The sequence below is a fragment of the Astatotilapia calliptera genome, chromosome 6 (genome assembly GCF_964374335.1).
Source record: "Astatotilapia calliptera chromosome 6, fAstCal68.1, whole genome shotgun sequence".
Lineage (NCBI taxonomy): Eukaryota > Metazoa > Chordata > Actinopteri > Cichliformes > Cichlidae > Astatotilapia > Astatotilapia calliptera.
The window spans coordinates 34,731,998-34,751,880 of NC_137427.1; the positions used below are offsets into that span (position 1 = coordinate 34,731,998).

The 19,883-nt window shown below is 41.9% G+C and overlaps 1 protein-coding gene across 1 annotated transcript; it reads left to right on the top strand.

Annotated features, from left to right (window-relative positions):
* The first annotated feature begins 9,929 nt into the window (after positions 1-9,929).
* LOC145429561 (85/88 kDa calcium-independent phospholipase A2-like) lies at positions 9,930-18,974 on the top strand. Its single transcript, XM_080303208.1, has 6 exons — positions 9,930-10,661; positions 14,123-14,273; positions 15,575-15,711; positions 16,215-16,369; positions 16,474-16,525; positions 17,914-18,974. The coding sequence occupies exons 2-6, from the start codon at positions 14,131-14,133 to the stop codon at positions 17,916-17,918; spliced, it is 492 nt and encodes a 163-aa protein (XP_080159334.1). The 5' UTR covers positions 9,930-10,661; positions 14,123-14,130; the 3' UTR covers positions 17,919-18,974.
* The last annotated feature ends 909 nt before the right edge of the window (positions 18,975-19,883 follow it).

Consider the following 19,883-nt stretch of genomic DNA (forward strand, 5'->3'; position numbering starts at 1 on the left):
CTTGTGTGCTGTGTGTTGTGTCCAAAAAACTCACTGAAAAGCCTTCAGCTAATCCAAAATGCTGCAGCAAGAGTCCTGACAGGGACTAGAAAGAGAGAGCATATTTCTCCTGTTTTGGCTTCCCTTCATTGGCTTCCTGTTAAATCCAGAATTGAATTCAAAATCCTGCTCCTCACATACAAGGTCTTAAATAATCAGGCCCCATCTTATCTCAATGACCTTGTAGTACCATATCACCCTATTAGAGCACTTCGCTCTCGCTCTGCAGGCCTACTTGTTGTTCCTAGAGTATTTAAAAGTAGAATGGGAGGGAGAGCCTTCAGTTTTCAGCCCCCTCTTCTGTGGAACCAGCTTCCAGTTTGGATTCGGGAGACAGACACTATCTCTACTTTTAAGATTAGGCTTAAAACTTTCCTTTTTGCTAAAGCATATAGTTAGGGCTGGACCAGGTGACCCTGAATCCTCCCTTAGTTATGCTGCAATAGACATAGGCTGCCGGGGGATTCCCATGATGCATTGAGTTTTTCCTTTTTTTTGAGTTTTTCCTTTTCCAACTTTTGCATTGGTGATGGAGCTGCACCAAGAAATTCTTGGCCCATTGGCCGCATCACTGAAACCATGGCCGATGCACACGGAGTAGTTCGCCGTGTTAGAGTTAAGACACGAACAAATGAGCTGGAGAGGCCAATCAACAAAATATGTCTCCTGGTGGAGGCCATCTAGAGGAAACAATGAATGTTTGCCTCCAACTGAGCCAAGTTCTGGAACCTCTGGCTCTACATTTACACTGACACTCACTTTGCTCTACACTCCATTATACAACATACACCTTTTTTGAATACACACAAAGCAAACACATGAACAACAGAGACTTGAAATCATAGAACATTGACCTTTCCTTTTGTTTGGTTTTTAAGAAGACTTATACGGATGGACTACTGAAGAAAATTATTGGTATTGCATTTTGTGATGGCCACTTAGACAGATATAATTCATGTTACACAGGAATTAGGGGCCAGAATGTTGTGGCCATTTTTGTTGAATGTTTATAAAATGCAATTTGTATTCATTTTTTGTTTTTTCTTTAAAGGTGTAAGAATATACTGACCTGGTTTTGTTATGTAAATTTGTAATTAATTTTATTGGAGAAGCTTTTGGAAAGTGATTGGTTTATTAGCTTATGGACCCTCCCATTAATCAAGAGATTAAGAGCACCCTGGATGGGTGTGGTAAAGAGGTTTTTTGTTTGCCAAATGTCAGATAGGAAGACGGGAGGGTTAGAAAATGATTTTTTGACCACTTTTGAAGTTGTTAAAGCAAATTAAGTTAACTTTCGTTTAATTTTAAGTTTTAAGAAGTTATTTTGCTGATTTCTGTTTATAATGTTCCACGAAATAAATGGCATATGATTTTTAAACAATGGAGTCAGAAGTGCGTTCTAAAACAAACCTCCCATTGCCACCCACGGCCTTTTCTTGGACTTTTTTGGTGTTTGGAACGTAAAAGGCCGCGACACTCACATTTGCTGCAAACACTCGTTTTACCATGTTTTGATACAGGATTCAGTTGAAATCAGGCAAGAACTGGACTTGTTTTTTATAATGTGCTCTTGTGAAATGATTGTGTATCGCATATGTTTGATTTGACTTTCTGCGAGACAACAGTCGTCCGCTGACCAAAAAAGTTTTCCAAATACCTCCACGTGATCAAGCCTGGATTTAGAAAAGAATAGCAAAAAAATCTGCACGTCCTGCTTCACATGCAATTTGTGTTTGTGTGTTCAGAGGCGGCGGCGAGAGGGGAAACCTCGGCTCATCCAGCTGGAGAGCCTGACCAGGAGGAGTCGAACATTAACTCTGCTCTTCCAGGGCACCCTGCAGACTCAGCTGCTGGCAACAGCGAAGTAGTGCGGCCGCCGCTGGGATGACGTCCATCACAGGTCGACTGCAGGTATGCGAGTCAGACCTTCTGAGGAGGGTTTCACTTTTCTCTCTTCTTTATAATTGACCCTTTTTCTTTTAAAGAACCATTTTGAAAAAAAAGGTTCTTTAAAATGTTTTTTAAAGAGCCATTTGAAGGACCCATTTCTTGATGGTTCTATGGGGCACCTTTAATGGTTCTTCAATGAACCACTGAAAGAAATAGTTTTAAAGAACCATTGTTTGAAAGGTTCTTTGTGGCACCAAAAAAGGTTCTTCTATGGCATCAGTCTAAAGAACCACTTTTGGTTCCAGTTGGCACCTTTATTTTTCTGAGTGTAGTAATGAAGAAGGCCCAGAGCCAGTCTTCCCCGGCCCAAGTTGAGATGCCGTCATCTAAAAGATGTCACCTGGCAGACTGCCCTGGCACAACATCACCTGCCGGCAAAGACAGTGTGGACATTCTGGAGTCAATCGATTAGCGATTGTCCAGTTTTGATGCGAGGCTGTCCCTGGTGGAGATCTTACACCGGGAATTTAAATATCTGAAAGAATCCCTGGAGTTCAGCCAGCAGCAGGTGGAAACACTTGCTGTGGAAAACACCACCAGGCAAAGACCCTGTATTTCCTTCCAGTTTAAAAAACATAGAAAATAAAAAAATAAATAAAAGAGACCGTTATCAATCGACAAGCCTGTAGCATGAGAGATAATCTTGTGTTTTCTGGTATTCCAGAGTCTGCCAGAGAGGACCCGGAAACCACCGTGAGAAGCTTCATTAAAACCCACCTGAAGCTGCCGGAGGACACGGTGAAAAACATAGGGTTTGAAAGGGTGCATCGCATTGGGGCTCCGAAGACAGGAAGTGGGAGACCACGGCCTATTGTGGCCAAATTCGGCCACTTCAAGCAGAAGGAGAAGGTGAAGTGTCGCGGCAGAGAGCTGAAAGGAACGGATTTCAGCGTGAATGACCAGTTCCCCAGAGAGATCCTGGAACGACGCAAGGTCCTGTTCCCAATCCGCCGTAGCTCTACGTGGAGGGACAGCTCTACCGCGACCCCGGCATCACTCCATGGCTGTATTGACCGCACACCAGATAAGAATCCGATACACTATTCTCTTCGCTCACACTCTCATGTATTAACTTTTGCTTAACTATGTAATATCAGTTTGCTACTTCAGTATAACATCACCGTCACTCTCCGTCAATGCCTTAATTTGAATGTTTCCAAGAAAAAAGGTTAAAAATATTTAACCAACTTAAAAACCTACAGGCAGACATTGTTTTATTACAAGAGACTCACTGGCCTGTCACAGGTTTGAATGAACTTAAAACACCTGAGTTTCCTAATGTGTTTTCAGCCTGTTATAATTCTAGACAAAAAGGAGTAGCCATTTTAATACAGAAAAATATTAATTTCACAACATTTGATACAGTTATAGATCCCGAGGGCAGATTCCTAATCCTTAAACTATCTATATTTAATCAAAAGCTATGTATTGTAAGTGTATATGGTTCAAATGTTGATGACCCCTCATTCTTCCACAGATTTTTTAGTGCACTCTCTCAACACCTAGATTGCACACTTGTTCTTGGGGCCGACCTTAACCTGGGGTTAAATGAAGAAATCGATAGGCTCAATACAGCAGGAACTCAGTGCAATTGGCAATCCACAAATATAATCAAACAGTATATAAGCAACCTTGGTCTTGCGATGCATGGCGCTCCCTTCACCCCAACAGTATTGAATATACTTTCTTTTCACATGTCCATCACTCCTACTCTTGCCTGGATTATCTCCGAGTCAGCAGCTCACTGCTGAGTGACATTTCAGACACTGAGATTCACCCTATACAGGGCTTGCAAAATTCCCTTCTACTGCAACGAGGCGGTCTGCTTGAGAGAAGGGTTACATCTCCTGGGTCTAGGTACGGTTTGCCCCTCTGGGGGCAGGGTACCGGGACCTGGGATATAGAGTATGTTTGGGGAGTGTGAATGTGTGTACATTTTCTATTTGTGTCTGTCTCCACGTCAGGTGAACGCCGAGTATTTGTTTGTGTATATGGGGGTGGAAAGGCACGTTTGTGTCTGCGTGCGCCTGTTCATCTGTGTCTATATGTCAGGTTGGGTCTTAGACTCCACCCCTCCGGGAACATCTCAGGCTCTCCGGGGTATAGAGACTTATCTCCCCTCACCACACTCCATGCCGGTGACTGATGCCCTCAGACATTGGTGTGTTGGTGGCTCTTGGTGTCTGGGGCTGGGTGCTCATATATGTACCGCCTCACTCTTGGTGGCTGATTGGCGGGGCCTGGCGCCTGTGGCTCGGCTGGGCCCCTTCCGGGGGGTGGGATGCTCTCAGGCCTCTGGCCTCTGGGCCTGAGGCTCGGTCCTCTCTGGCACAGCCGGCTGCCGGCAGAGCCTGCGGGCACGTTCTGTTGAAAGCCGTACATGTCCAACTAACGCATGAAGTGTTAAGTACATTCATGGCAGAAGTAATGGCAATAATGAATGCAAGACCACTTGTACCAGTCTCAACAGATCCAGACAAACCAAACCTTCTCGCTCCAGCAATGCTCCTTACACAAAAGGTCAATGCATTATCTGCACCAACAGGAAGCTTTGGACCGCCAGACCTCTACTCAAAGCAATGGAAGCAAGTACAGTGTTTGGCAGACTCTTTTTGGAAACAGTGGAAAAGTGAATATCTTTCAACACTACAGCCAAGGAGAAAATGGACTGATGATAAAACAAACATAAAAGTTGGTGATGTTGTGCTATTGAAAGATGCTCTCGCACACAGAAATGACTGGTCCATGGGAAAAGTTGTAAGAACATTTGAGAGCAAGGACAATAAGGTTCGAAAAGCAGAAGTAAAGACTGTGAAAGATGGAAATGAAAAAGTGTTTTTGAGACCCATCGCTGATATGGTTTTGCTTTTATCAAGTGATAAATAAGTGTTTGAAATAGCCCTAAACTGTTCAAAATGTTTATTAGAGAAGTTTCTTCTAGTGGCACAATTATATTGTACCAGGCGGGGAGTGTTCTGCCTTTTGTAACTTAAATCGGATATTATAGTTGTAAGCTGCCCTAGAGCTCCCTCTAGTGGCTACTTTGGGTTCGGTTACTTTGGGAAAGGAAAAAATGAGAACGTGAAGAAGAAATAAAAGATGGCGGAAAGTGATACCGTAATGTTATCGTTCTAAGCTGATACGGACCTTAAAATGTTGTTGCCTTGGACAAGATATGTCTGTAAGTATGAGTGTCGATAAAATAATTATTATCTTTTGTTTTGTGTAAAAATGGTACGATAATTTGTACATTTGAAAGTTTTATCTTGTTAGCTTGCAGTAAGAGGGTAACAAGCTAGTTTACAATGTTAGTTAGCTAATACAGTATTTTGTACTTTCAGTTTTACGATGGTCAAAGAGAAGGCAATGGTCAGAGGCCATTCTTCAATAAATCAGCGCAAAAAGGAAAATAAGTCTGGTTATTGGAGCATCGTTATCTCGCTGTCTAGCTGGTGAATCTAAGAGACTCAGGGCGAGGACAGCACAATGATATTAATATGAAATCTTAAAACTGACATGAAAGATGTATTTGAATGAATCATCTCTGTGAAAGATAAAGGAACAGACGCCCTGCTGCTATGTGCACAACACGGACAGGAGGAACAAATTATTTTGTATTTTTATTTTTTTGTATTTGGCTTAATCCTGAAGTATAAATGGTATGGGAATAAAATATCTTAATATTGACCGAACTGCTTTGTTGTTGTTTCAGTTAGTCTCAGTCAGCCTGCACCCTTATAAACTTGGCTGTTTGTTGCTTTGAAACCCTCTATGCATGATAAGGTCAGTGGCTTTATTGCTTCCTTTGGCCAACTTCTTGTCCCAGCAGGGTATCTGACGAACAGCAGGGTGTAGATGTTGCCCTGGATCTTGTCCTCCCCATTTGGCTGACTCCTCAGAAGTCACCTTACTCTCTGCAGGTGTTTGGTGGTTGCAGCTTGCCAAGCGGCCTCTTCATGGTTGCCATTTGCCTGTGTGATTCCAAGGTACTAGTACTATAGCTGTCCTCAATGTTTGAAATGGTTACTTTCTGGTAATGCAATCAGACTACAATTCTCCGGTAGGAATGACAGTCCAGTGTCATTGCTGGTTGCTGCATTCAACAACAGAAGCTTGGCATGTTGTAACATCTATAAGGATGATTTGTTTGTCAGTCCAGGCATGATTTAGGTGATCCAAATGCAATTACCTGAACAAAGTCTTTAATGTTGTCCTAACTTCTTTTAAGTACAGTAGCAGTGGGTGTGGGTTGGAGTTGCAATGACCTTCAACCTGCAGGTGACCACACCATTTATGACGGAGAACTCATCTCCATGTGTCATGCAAGGAAACAATCATATTCTTTAAAGCACAGTTATATTTGCTCTACTTAAAAAAAAAAAGAAAGAAAAAAAGATGTCTGCTCTCGCAGAACAGAAAAGATTGACAGGGAAAGTTTATTTCTGCTGCTTGTATCCGTGATCTCGTTCTTTCAATCTTTAAATCAAGCTTATGACCATAGGTGAAGATAAGGACGTAGCTCAGACAGTAAATTGAGATCTTTGCTTTTACACTCAGCTCTGTCTTCACTTCAAACTGGGAGTTTAAGATCTTCTGTACCAGGGCCTCTGTCAGATGTCTCCAGCTCAGCTCCTCTCCTCACCTGAGTGTCCAGACCATACAGCCGCAGATCCTCAAGCTGTTTATTGAGGTCAGTATCTCTCAACCCAAGACACTAACTCGGGCTCCCTCCCCAGTGTCCCGAGAGGTGACATTTCATGTCCCACTCATCAGCCACTGATAGCTCTGACCACCGTCCGACAAACAATAATGTCATGAAAGCATATTTTAATAAAGGGCTTTGCAAATATAGCTATTAACTTTTCGACAGTCCCGGCAGGCACACGACCTGGCCACCCGTGTATCCGGCAGGGAAAGTACCTCCAGGACACTCAGGCCCACCCGAGCCCAGGCTTCTCGTTGAGAAGAGGGTGTCAATTGCATTCAGGGAACAGATGATGATCAAATCCATTATTGATGAGATAGCAGAGTAAAGTTACAGCAAATGGAAAGTGCTCTGTACAAAACCTGGAGCTGTACTCAACTACAATACTTTAGACTTTTTTTTCAAAAGGCATCAACAGCACAGACACAGTGGATATCATTCACAGAACAATGTTTTCAACCAGGATGTAAACGTTTTTATTTCTGCTGTTAGGTTGTTATAATTGGACATTTTCACATGTTTTAAATGAGACAAAATGTTCACACTTCAGATGTTTTGTTAAATCCAATTGTTTATTTGATTGGTTGATTTAGTTTTTCATGGGTAAGATGTTATAATACCCTGGTTCACTCAGTGATTACTCCGTCTCCTAAAAATCTTCTTTAATTCAGTTCAATTCAATCCAACAGTACTTACATACAAATGAATTGAATTGAACTGAACTAAAGAAAAAACCCAACAATCCCCTATGAGCAAGCACTTGGCGACAGTGGGGAGGAAAAACTACCTTTCAAAAGGTAGAAACCTCCGGCAGAACCAGGCTCAGGGAGGGGCGGCCATCTGCAGCGACCGGTTGGGGGGTGGAGCCGATGACAAAGTTATACACAACTAAATATTAAAGCAAATAAGCTTTTAAATGGGTATTTTGGCACTGGAAGTGACTGATAATATTTAGTTGTATATTACTGTGATTTTATAGGAGACAGAGTGGAAGTCACTTAAGTGAATAGTCTCCAAAACCAGTTGCGCTTCTTTTTCTTTTTTGGTTTTTCTTTTGGCACTTGGTCATCTCGGGCCTCTGGCCTTTCTGGTTTGGTAGCGCTGGCCTCCTCTTTTTCTAGCTGATTGTCCTGGAGTGTCTCGTTTCGGGCTGGAGAATTTTCAGGATTGGCAACGTTGGACTGGTCTTCTTGCTGTTTTATTGTCTCTTCCAGAGACAGCAAAAACTCCTGAAGTGTGATCTTTTCTTCCTCTGTTTGCCCGAGTTGGTTGCGGATTGTTGTGTTCTCCAGCTTTTGCTCCACGATTTCCTGGTGGGAAGCTTTGGTTTTCTCCAGCTCTTCTTTTAAGTTTTGCGCCTTCAAATCATTTTTTTCACAAAGAGCCTCACTGGTGCTGAGTTTGTCTTTCAGCTCAGCGAGCTCACAGTTGGCTCTTTGTTCCTGATCTTTGCGCTTTGCAACTTCCTCTTCAAGATTCTTTTGAGTTTTGAGGAGCTGCTCACGGAGTTGTTCGATCTCTTCTTGCTGTTTTTTGCACTGGACCTCCAACTCAGCTTCCCGAACAGTTTTTACGTCTGTAGAGTCTGTGTGTGAAGCTTCTGCAGTTTGTGTTGAAGCGTCCACACTCAGCTCTGTAGCTGTGACAGCTGTGTTGCTGTCTTCAACAGGAGCCTCACTCACCTCAGGGGTGAAGTTCTCCTCGGGTGTCTTTCTACGAGCCTCTTCCAGCTGTTTTTGGAGCTCAAGGATGGTTTTTTGAGCGTTTTGTCTGTGGCACTGTAGCTGCAGACGAACCCAATCATTCTGAGTTTTAGCTGCAGCAGCTTTGTGGTTTGCAGCTGTCATTTTATACAGATTGGTTTTGCACGTGTGCTGAGCCTCCTGCAGGTGGAATCTCAGCGCACCCAGTTCATCAGTCTCATTGTATGGACGACTGCCATCATTTGGTGTTAAGTGAGGCTGTAGCTGAGGTGGCCCATCGTTGTTGTTATGGTCAGGATGGGGCTGATGTGGCACAGGCCCTCGTTTTGGCAAAAACTGTGGATTTGGCCAGTGTTGCCCAGGCCCATTATTGGGTTTAAAATGGGCATTGGGCTGATGTGGCACAGGCCCTCGATTGGGTCCAGGGTTTCTGGCTCTGGGGTTTGGGTTTGCATTTTCCTGCATCTTCTTCTTGTTTGCACCCTTTGGTTTGGCAGCATCAGATGGAGTCCCCTCATTTGGTGCCTTGTTTTTCCCTCTTGGGTTTGGGTTTTGCTGCTTAGGGCGAACAGCGGCCGATGAGGTCCCTTCCTGGGGATCAAGGTTTTGCTGCATATGTTGCATTTTTCTTGTCTTTTGTCTTACAATGTCGAATGATATTTGTTCTATTCGATCGGGGTTTGGGTTTGTTGCATACACTTAACGTGTCAAATCCTTGTCTAAAGGTTGGCTCGTGGTGTGTTCCTATACAGTTGCACAGTTCTGAGACATACTGAGAGCACGCTGGTGTCCTATTTATAGACCTGGAGTGTGATGTCAGGGAGTGCAAATGGAGTGTGATGTCATCCACTTAGAATGCAAAATGTGATGTCATCAGCTTAGCAGAGAGTCTTGTTTTTCTTTGAAATAGAATTCTACCAAACTTAAATAAAAGTCTTTAACTTTGTACAAGATGGTAAATTCCCAATCGAAAGGCCAAATCTACCCGAGAACTTCAGGAGAAGATTACACAAATAGCTGAGAAGCTTCAATAAATGCTTCAGGATCAACATGTTTTCTACATACACCTTTAGGATGTTGCATCTTCAAAAAATAAAAATGAAATGACTGAGCCTCACACAGGAATATTGCTGCTACTTGTTTACTGAACCTTCTCTTAGCCACATGTTCATAACATCAGTGTCCGTTCACTGCCTCCTGCAGGACGCTCTCTTCTTCCACTTTCTTACAGAACTGATACTGCCTCTCCTGGCATTACCAGTGTAACAACACACTATGTCCTTTATCACACTCATTCTATCTGTCTGTTTCTTCAGATGAATAACATGAGCTTGTATCTATGTATCTGTATCTATGAATAATAAATGTTTTCCATACCAATATATTTATATAACAAATATTTTTTTACGATACCACAAAAAATATTTTCCATTCACCCAAACAAATTTGAAAAGAGCCTTTTTCATATTAATTTCTGTCCCTTACTCTCTGCAGGTGTTTGGTGGTTGCAGCTTGCCAAGCGGCCTCTTCATGGTTGCCATTTGCCTGTGTGATTCCAAGGTACTAGTACTATAGCTGTCCTCAATGTTTGAAATGGTTACTTTCTGGTAATGCAATCAGACTACAATTCTCCGGTAGGAATGACAGTCCAGTGTCATTGCTGGTTGCTGCATTCAACAACAGAAGCTTGGCATGTTGTAACATCTATAAGGATGATTTGTTTGTCAGTCCAGGCATGATTTAGGTGATCCAAATGCAATTACCTGAACAAAGTCTTTAATGTTGTCCTAACTTCTTTTAAGTACAGTAGCAGTGGGTGTGGGTTGGAGTTGCAATGACCTTCAACCTGCAGGTGACCACACCATTTATGACGGAGAACTCATCTCCATGTGTCATGCAAGGAAACAATCATATTCTTTAAAGCACAGTTATATTTGCTCTACTTAAAAAAAAAAAGAAAGAAAAAAAGATGTCTGCTCTCGCAGAACAGAAAAGATTGACAGGGAAAGTTTATTTCTGCTGCTTGTATCCGTGATCTCGTTCTTTCAATCTTTAAATCAAGCTTATGACCATAGGTGAAGATAAGGACGTAGCTCAGACAGTAAATTGAGATCTTTGCTTTTACACTCAGCTCTGTCTTCACTTCAAACTGGGAGTTTAAGATCTTCTGAACCAGGGCCTCTGTCAGATGTCTCCAGCTCAGCTCCTCTCCTCACCTGAGTGTCCAGACCATACAGCCGCAGATCCTCAAGCTGTTTATTGAGGTCAGTATCTCTCAACCCAAGACACTAACTCGGGCTCCCTCCCCAGTGTCCCGAGAGGTGACATTTCATGTCCCACTCATCAGCCACTGATAGCTCTGACCACCGTCCGACAAACAATAATGTCATGAAAGCATATTTTAATAAAGGGCTTTGCAAATATAGCTATTAACTTTTCGACAGTCCCGGCAGGCACACGACCTGGCCACCCGTGTATCCGGCAGGGAAAGTACCTCCAGGACACTCAGGCCCACCCGAGCCCAGGCTTCTCGTTGAGAAGAGGGTGTCAATTGCATTCAGGGAACAGATGATGATCAAATCCATTATTGATGAGATAGCAGAGTAAAGTTACAGCAAATGGAAAGTGCTCTGTACAAAACCTGGAGCTGTACTCAACTACAATACTTTAGACTTTTTTTTCAAAAGGCATCAACAGCACAGACACAGTGGATATCATTCACAGAACAATGTTTTCAACCAGGATGTAAACGTTTTTATTTCTGCTGTTAGGTTGTTATAATTGGACATTTTCACATGTTTTAAATGAGACAAAATGTTCACACTTCAGATGTTTTGTTAAATCCAATTGTTTATTTGATTGGTTGATTTAGTTTTTCATGGGTAAGATGTTATAATACCCTGGTTCACTCAGTGATTACTCCGTCTCCTAAAAATCTTCTTTAATTCAGTTCAATTCAATCCAACAGTACTTACATACAAATGAATTGAATTGAACTGAACTAAAGAAAAAACCCAACAATCCCCTATGAGCAAGCACTTGGCGACAGTGGGGAGGAAAAACTACCTTTCAAAAGGTAGAAACCTCCGGCAGAACCAGGCTCAGGGAGGGGCGGCCATCTGCAGCGACCGGTTGGGGGGTGGAGCCGATGACAAAGTTATACACAACTAAATATTAAAGCAAATAAGCTTTTAAATGGGTATTTTGGCACTGGAAGTGACTGATAATATTTAGTTGTATATTACTGTGATTTTATAGGAGACAGAGTGGAAGTCACTTAAGTGAATAGTCTCCAAAACCAGTTGCGCTTCTTTTTCTTTTTTGGTTTTTCTTTTGGCACTTGGTCATCTCGGGCCTCTGGCCTTTCTGGTTTGGTAGCGCTGGCCTCCTCTTTTTCTAGCTGATTGTCCTGGAGTGTCTCGTTTCGGGCTGGAGAATTTTCAGGATTGGCAACGTTGGACTGGTCTTCTTGCTGTTTTATTGTCTCTTCCAGAGACAGCAAAAACTCCTGAAGTGTGATCTTTTCTTCCTCTGTTTGCCCGAGTTGGTTGCGGATTGTTGTGTTCTCCAGCTTTTGCTCCACGATTTCCTGGTGGGAAGCTTTGGTTTTCTCCAGCTCTTCTTTTAAGTTTTGCGCCTTCAAATCATTTTTTTCACAAAGAGCCTCACTGGTGCTGAGTTTGTCTTTCAGCTCAGCGAGCTCACAGTTGGCTCTTTGTTCCTGATCTTTGCGCTTTGCAACTTCCTCTTCAAGATTCTTTTGAGTTTTGAGGAGCTGCTCACGGAGTTGTTCGATCTCTTCTTGCTGTTTTTTGCACTGGACCTCCAACTCAGCTTCCCGAACAGTTTTTACGTCTGTAGAGTCTGTGTGTGAAGCTTCTGCAGTTTGTGTTGAAGCGTCCACACTCAGCTCTGCAGCTGTGACAGCTGTGTTGCTGTCTTCAACAGGAGCCTCACTCACCTCAGGGGTGAAGTTCTCCTCGGGTGTCTTTCTACGAGCCTCTTCCAGCTGTTTTTGGAGCTCAAGGATGGTTTTTTGAGCGTTTTGTCTGTGGCACTGTAGCTGCAGACGAACCCAATCATTCTGAGTTTTAGCTGCAGCAGCTTTGTGGTTTGCAGCTGTCATTTTATACAGATTGGTTTTGCACGTGTGCTGAGCCTCCTGCAGGTGGAATCTCAGCGCACCCAGTTCATCAGTCTCATTGTATGGACGACTGCCATCATTTGGTGTTAAGTGAGGCTGTAGCTGAGGTGGCCCATCGTTGTTGTTATGGTCAGGATGGGGCTGATGTGGCACAGGCCCTCGTTTTGGCAAAAACTGTGGATTTGGCCAGTGTTGCCCAGGCCCATTATTGGGTTTAAAATGGGCATTGGGCTGATGTGGCACAGGCCCTCGATTGGGTCCAGGGTTTCTGGCTCTGGGGTTTGGGTTTGCATTTTCCTGCATCTTCTTCTTGTTTGCACCCTTTGGTTTGGCAGCATCAGATGGAGTCCCCTCATTTGGTGCCTTGTTTTTCCCTCTTGGGTTTGGGTTTTGCTGCTTAGGGCGAACAGCGGCCGATGAGGTCCCTTCCTGGGGATCAAGGTTTTGCTGCATATGTTGCATTTTTCTTGTCTTTTGTCTTACAATGTCGAATGATATTTGTTCTATTCGATCGGGGTTTGGGTTTGTTGCATACACTTAACGTGTCAAATCCTTGTCTAAAGGTTGGCTCGTGGTGTGTTCCTATACAGTTGCACAGTTCTGAGACATACTGAGAGCACGCTGGTGTCCTATTTATAGACCTGGAGTGTGATGTCAGGGAGTGCAAATGGAGTGTGATGTCATCCACTTAGAATGCAAAATGTGATGTCATCAGCTTAGCAGAGTCTTGTTTTTCTTTGAAATAGAATTCTACCAAACTTAAATAAAAGTCTTTAACTTTGTACGAGATGGTAAATTCCCAATCGAAAGGCCAAATCTACCCGAGAACTTCAGGAGAAGATTACACAAATAGCTGAGAAGCTTCAATAAATGCTTCAGGATCAACATGTTTTCTACATACACCTTTAGGATGTTGCATCTTCAAAAAATAAAAATGAAATGACTGAGCCTCACACAGGAATATTGCTGCTACTTGTTTACTGAACCTTCTCTTAGCCACATGTTCATAACATCAGTGTCCGTTCACTGCCTCCTGCAGGACGCTCTCTTCTTCCACTTTCTTACAGAACTGATACTGCCTCTCCTGGCATTACCAGTGTAACAACACACTATGTCCTTTATCACACTCATTCTATCTGTCTGTTTCTTCAGATGAATAACATGAGCTTGTATCTATGTATCTGTATCTATGAATAATAAATGTTTTCCATACCAATATATTTATATAACAAATATTTTTTTACGATACCACAAAAAATATTTTCCATTCACCCAAACAAATTTGAAAAGAGCCTTTTTCATATTAATTTCTGTCCCAATGCAAAAAGATGTATGTTCAAAGCTTCAAGTTTAAAAGGAAATAATTTTATTTAACACTGTCCAGTTGGAGGTTTGCTATATTGTATAGTATTGAACTGTAAGTCTGAAATAGGTCAGTTTGATAAAATATGATATTAATATGAAATCTTAAAACTGACATGAAAGATGCCCATAATCCACGATGTGTTTGTGTTCTCTTTTCCAGTGCTGAGTTTTCATCACATAGCATCAGAACAACAATGACACTTCTTCTATGTGTAGGTAAATCCATGGAGTACCTGCGCTGCCTGTACTTTAGGATGAAGGAGCAGGTGTTCAAAGGATCAAGACCCTATGAATCAGCACCGCTAGAGGACTTCCTCAAAACAGAGTTTGGAGAAAACACCAAGATGACTGACATAAAGTTCCCCAGGTAGATATCTGAATGTGATAATAGGCAGAAAAATGCCAAGAAAAAGCTAAAATTCAAAAGAATTGCAGACCTCTGCCCAAGCTGCTCGTCATCTGGGCAGCATTTACTTTTAAGCAAAGAGTAATGTATCTTCTATTAAAACATTGTGTACAAGCAGGCAATAGATAATAGGTATTGATTTGTAAATAACTGAAATAACTTGAGCTTATTATATAATATTATAATGCAGTTTATTTCTAACCAACTAGCAGCTCATTCATCATCGTGTGAAACAAAGTGAAACAAAGGCAGATGTGATACGTAAAAGTGAGGTCAGAGGTCAAATGTGACATGATATTTAAATGGTAACTATAGTGTGACATTTAGAATCCCCATATAGCAGAATCATTTCCTAAGTAATGCCAATACAAACGAAGGCAGCAGAATTTTAAACACCATTTTAAGAAAATTGACATTTTATGAAAGTTTGAACTTATCTGACCTCGAAGAAGAAGTCAGAGACAGTAACATGATATTTACAATCCCCATATACCATTCCCTATATAACTATATGTTGTCAATACTGACAATGGCGGTAATAAACAGTTATAAATAGCTCTAAATAGAATTATTATCACTTTAACCTTGAGTTTTACATTGAAGGCGAGGTCAGAGGTCAAATGTGATTAACATGAACCCACTCTACACTCCTACAAAGTTTTATTATAATTCATTCATAACTTTTCGACCTGTCACGCTTACAGAGAGAATGACAAATTGTTGCGTTCTAAATGTTATGCAGCCATCTGCCACAAGATGGCGCTGCAGCTTTTCCATTGCTATAGTTAAGCACCAGAAATTTGTTAATGCAGCCTTAATCTTCCTTTAAGTCTGTCATTGTTCAGACCTCAGTGTTTCTTAGGTTTTATACTAATCAATTAGCCAAAGATTTTTCCTTATTTACTCGACTAAGAATTTAGTCGCCCCAGTTTCTGCTGGTGCTAACAGTGTCATATAAAAGCTTTAAATATCCCACTCTTTTGCTGTGATTGGTCAGTTTTTAAAACTTTGAGCTGGTTTTACCCTGATGTGTTAAATTGAGTCACCTAATTTTTTTCCGAGGTTCAATTCCTGAGAATTAAAAAAAGGTACTGACTTGCTTAGATATGTGTAGCATGGCTCTCTTAACACTAAAATAATACATCTGAAGCCAGATTGGTTTTAAAAATATTTTTGTAATTTGGTTGAAATGCTGCTGTTCAAATTTTCAGGTGTTTAAGGAGAACAGGCAAACATCCTTTCACTTCTTTCTTTCTTTACAGGGTAATGGTGACCAGTGTTCTGGCAGACAGACATCCAGGCGAGCTTCATATATTCAGGAACTATGACCCTCCATCCGTCTCCAGAGAGGCCCCATACACCACCACTGCCACATTCAAGCCTCTCACCATCCCACAAGGCACGTCAGATATCACCTGTGTTTGTCAGCTACAGCACCAGCCCTCAAATGTCAAATGTATTAAATGGGATAGTGAAGTGCTCTGAACATACCACTGGATGGCACCAAAGGAATTTTCAGAGCTCATATTTTAATGTGAGGGTTATGTTCTTTCACTTCACTGAGGCAATAAAAGCTGAAAACTAAGCCTGTGTTTGAACACAACACTGAAACTGAGACTGTGTGTGCTGTTCATGAAGGAGTCGTGTCCTGTGCTGTGTGTGAGTCCCAGCCGTGTTGTTGTTACAGGCTGGGAGGATGAAGATATGTTGATAGTAGGATACACAGAAGAGCCACCCAGAAAGATAAGGAAGGTGACAGATGAAGGTGTGTGTATGCGTACAGGACCAAGTCCTGGAAAGTCGTGAAAAAGACAGACCGGAAGTGATAATTATGAACTCAGAACAGTGTAATTGCATTTACTATGCATGACTTTCTTACTTATATCCTTGTGTTCATATCAGAACAACTTGTATGGCGAGCTGCTCGCTCCAGCGGCGCTGCTCCCACCTACTTCCGACCAATGGGGCGCTTTCTGGATGGAGGGCTGCTGGCCAATAACCCGACACTAGATGCCATGACAGAAGTCCATCAGTACAATAAGGCCTTAAAAGCAGAGGTAGGCAACCGGAGCTCTATTCACTTTCCTTCCTTTATGCACTTAATGGACGTTAAGCCACATGGATTTGTTCGTGACTTCTTCTCTGCACGTGTGTCTCTTAGGGCCGTGAGAAGGACTTAAAGAAGCTGGGTATAGTGGTCTCTCTTGGAACAGGTGAGCCAAGTAATTGTGTGTCAAAATGTTAAATTATGTGAGTCATATCTCTTCTTCTGTGTCTTTAATATTCATTAAATGCAAAGTAAACTGATATATACACACACTGGCCACTTTATTAGGTATATATCGCTAGTACTGGGTTGGACTCTGTTTTGCTTTTAGACCTGCCCTAATTCTGTGTGGCACAAATTCAACAAGGTGATGAAAGGATTCCTCAGAGATTTGGGTCCATATTGACGTGATTTCACAGAGTTGCTGCAGATTGGTTGGATGCACATAAATGATGTCATGTTCAAGGAACCAGACATGGCACATTATCCTGCTGGATACAGCCTTCAAAAGATTGGTACAGTGGGGTGATAAAGGACCACATAGACATACAATATAGACACGCTCAGCAACAATAGTCGGGTAACTGTGGTGTTTAAATGATGTCATTTAGCACTAAGGGGCCCAAGAGTGCCGGGAAAGTGTCCTTGAAACCATTGCACGACCAGTAGCAGTGCAGACGTTTGTGTTTTTTATGCCACATTTTGACCCAACACTCTAAATGTTGCTGCAGAATTTGAAACTTATCAGACCAGGTACTGTTTTTCTAATCTTCTGTTGTCAATTTTTGGTGACTTGTAGCCTCAGTTTGCTGTTCTTAACTGATAGAAGGACACCTGGTGTGGTCTTCTGCTGCTTTAGCCCATGCGTTTGACATGTTTTATGTTTAGAAATGCTCTTAATTACCTTAGTTGATACTAAGTTGACCATTCTCTTGTAAACCTTAGAGACGGTTTTGTGGGAAAATCCCAGCAGATCAACAGCTTCTGAAATGCTCAGAGCAGCCTGTCTGGCACCAACATCTGTGTCGCTCAAATAAAGTTTGTTCCTCATTCTGATGCTCAGTTTGATTTTCAGCAGTTCATCTTGATCATGTCTAAATGCACTGAATCGCTAAATTTTGATGTCAGTGTTTCCGTTAAGTTGTGTGATAAAAAGGATCGTAAAGTGTCACAAGGTCATGAGGTTATGTTGCATCTCGTCTTCTTCGCTGTACTCACGTGAGAACCTGAGACCAAATGCTGTAGTTTCACTTCTGTTAGAAACTCATAAAGTACCAAATAACAGGTTTACACTGCAGTCGATCAGTTTAGCACACACACTCTTTTTCTGTTGTACCATGTGGTTCAGCATTGTCTTGTAAGCAAGCCTACAGTGGAAAAGAAGCATGAACGTAGCTCCAAAAGCTCTTCAGCAGCAATGGTGATTTTTCCTGTTGTTTTTATTTATCCCTTTTTTGCATTTAGTCTTTCTTTACTATCTTTAGCATGTCTCTCTGCACAGTTAGTTATCATTATTTTGTTTATTAATCACTGTGTCCATTGCATTGTGTGCAGATTGAGTCCCCAACTATCTCAGGAGGTGATGCTGGATGAGGTGAGCGACGCAGCCCTGGTGGACATGCTGTGGGAGACCCAGATGTATCTGTATGAGAAGAGGGAGGTCCTCCAGTCTCTGGCAAAATTACTACTGAACAACTAAAAGCACAAGAACATCACAAATGGAGGCTGTGAAGAGTGTTTGAATGGAGCAGTGAGATTACTGAGCTGTATGTCTGACTAAAAACTGTAATGTGTGTGTCGGTGTGCTCTCTGTTCAAACTGAATGAATCAGTTTGAGTATGAGTACAAACGTATTAAATATGTGGAAAGCTAACCCAGGAAACAGCTGACCTACTAAAGCCTGTTTAAAGGTGTTTTATGTAGCATCATGTGACCTTAGCACTGATCCTGTTGTGGTTGATCAGGTTTACTTCTAACATATGAACCAATGAAGAAGTTGAAGTTGTACTGGGGAAATGTAAACTGACTGTTACAGTGTCATGTAAGTTTCCACTTCCCCCTACACTGTGGGTCAATCTACCTCTGGATTTGTTGAGGTAAATCTGGAGTGTTTCCTTCCCTTTTTTCCTCACTTGTTCATCACATTCACTTCTGACACACACTTACAAATACACCCGAGTCATTGAATTTTTCCATTAAGCTGTGTGATAAAAGGGACCCTGAATTGCCACCAGAGCATCAGCAGTATTCTCAGGTGCAGCTGAGATGGTGGTGATGTTGAACCAGTTCTGCCTTATGTGTGGGACCCACATTTGTACCTTTTCTTCCTTCCGTAGTAATCGAATGCCTTTCTGAGTTATTTATACTGACTTGAAACGCAATATTTAGCCTCATGTCTGTTGATAAAATATGATATTAATATGAAATCTTAAAACTGACATGAAAGATGTATTTGAATGAATCATCTCTGTGAAAGATAAAGGAACAGATGCCCTGCTGCTATGTGCACAACACGGACAGGAGGAACAAATTATTTTGTATTTTTATTTTTTTGTATTTGGCTTGATCCTGAAGTATAAATGGTATGGGAATAAAATATCTTAATATTGACCGAACTGCTTTGTTGTTGTTTCAGTTAGTCTCAGTCAGCCTGCACCCTTATAAACTTGGCTGTTTATTGCTTTGAAACCCTCTATGCATGATTAGGTCAGTGGCTTTATTGCTTCCTTTGGCCAACTTCTTGTCCCAGCAGGGTATCTGACGAACAGCAGGGTGTAGATGTTGCCCTGGATCTTGTCCTCCCCATTTGGCTGACTCCTCAGAAGTCGCCTTACTCTCTGCAGGTGTTTGGTGGTTGCAGCTTGCCAAGCGGCCTCTTCATGGTTGCCATTTGCCTGTGTGATTCCAAGGTACTAGTACTATAGCTGTCCTCAATGTTTGAAATGGTTACTTTCTGGTAATGCAATCAGACTACAATTCTCCGGTAGGAATGACAGTCCAGTGTCATTGCTGGTTGCTGCATTCAACAACAGAAGCTTGGCATGTTGTAACATCTATAAGGATGATTTGTTTGTCAGTCCAGGCATGATTTAGGTGATCCAAATGCAATTACCTGAACAAAGTCTTTAATGTTGTCCTAACTTCTTTTAAGTACAGTAGCAGTGGGTGTGGGTTGGAGTTGCAATGACCTTCAACCTGCAGGTGACCACACCATTTATGACGGAGAACTCATCTCCATTTGTCATGCAAGGAAACAATCATATTCTTTAAAGCACAGTTATATTTGCTCTACTTAAAAAAAAAAAGAAAGAAAAGAAGATGTCTGCTCTCGCAGAACAGAAAAGATTGACAGGGAAAGTTTATTTCTGCTGCTTGTATCCGTGATCTCGTTCTTTCAATCTTTAAATCAAGCTTATGACCATAGGTGAAGATAAGGACGTAGCTCAGACAGTAAATTGAGATCTTTGCTTTTACACTCAGCTCTGTCTTCACTTCAAACTGGGAGTTTAAGATCTTCTGAACCA

Coding starts and splice junctions, on each gene's coding strand:
- LOC145429561 (XM_080303208.1), top strand. CDS start 14,131: ATGGAGTACCTGCGCTGCCTGTACTTTAGGATGAAGGAGCAGGTGTTC. Junction 15,712..16,214: donor GCCTCTCACCATCCCACAAG/GCACGTCAGATA, acceptor TGTTCATATCAG/AACAACTTGTATGGCGAGCT. Junction 16,370..16,473: donor ATAAGGCCTTAAAAGCAGAG/GTAGGCAACCGG, acceptor TGTGTCTCTTAG/GGCCGTGAGAAGGACTTAAA.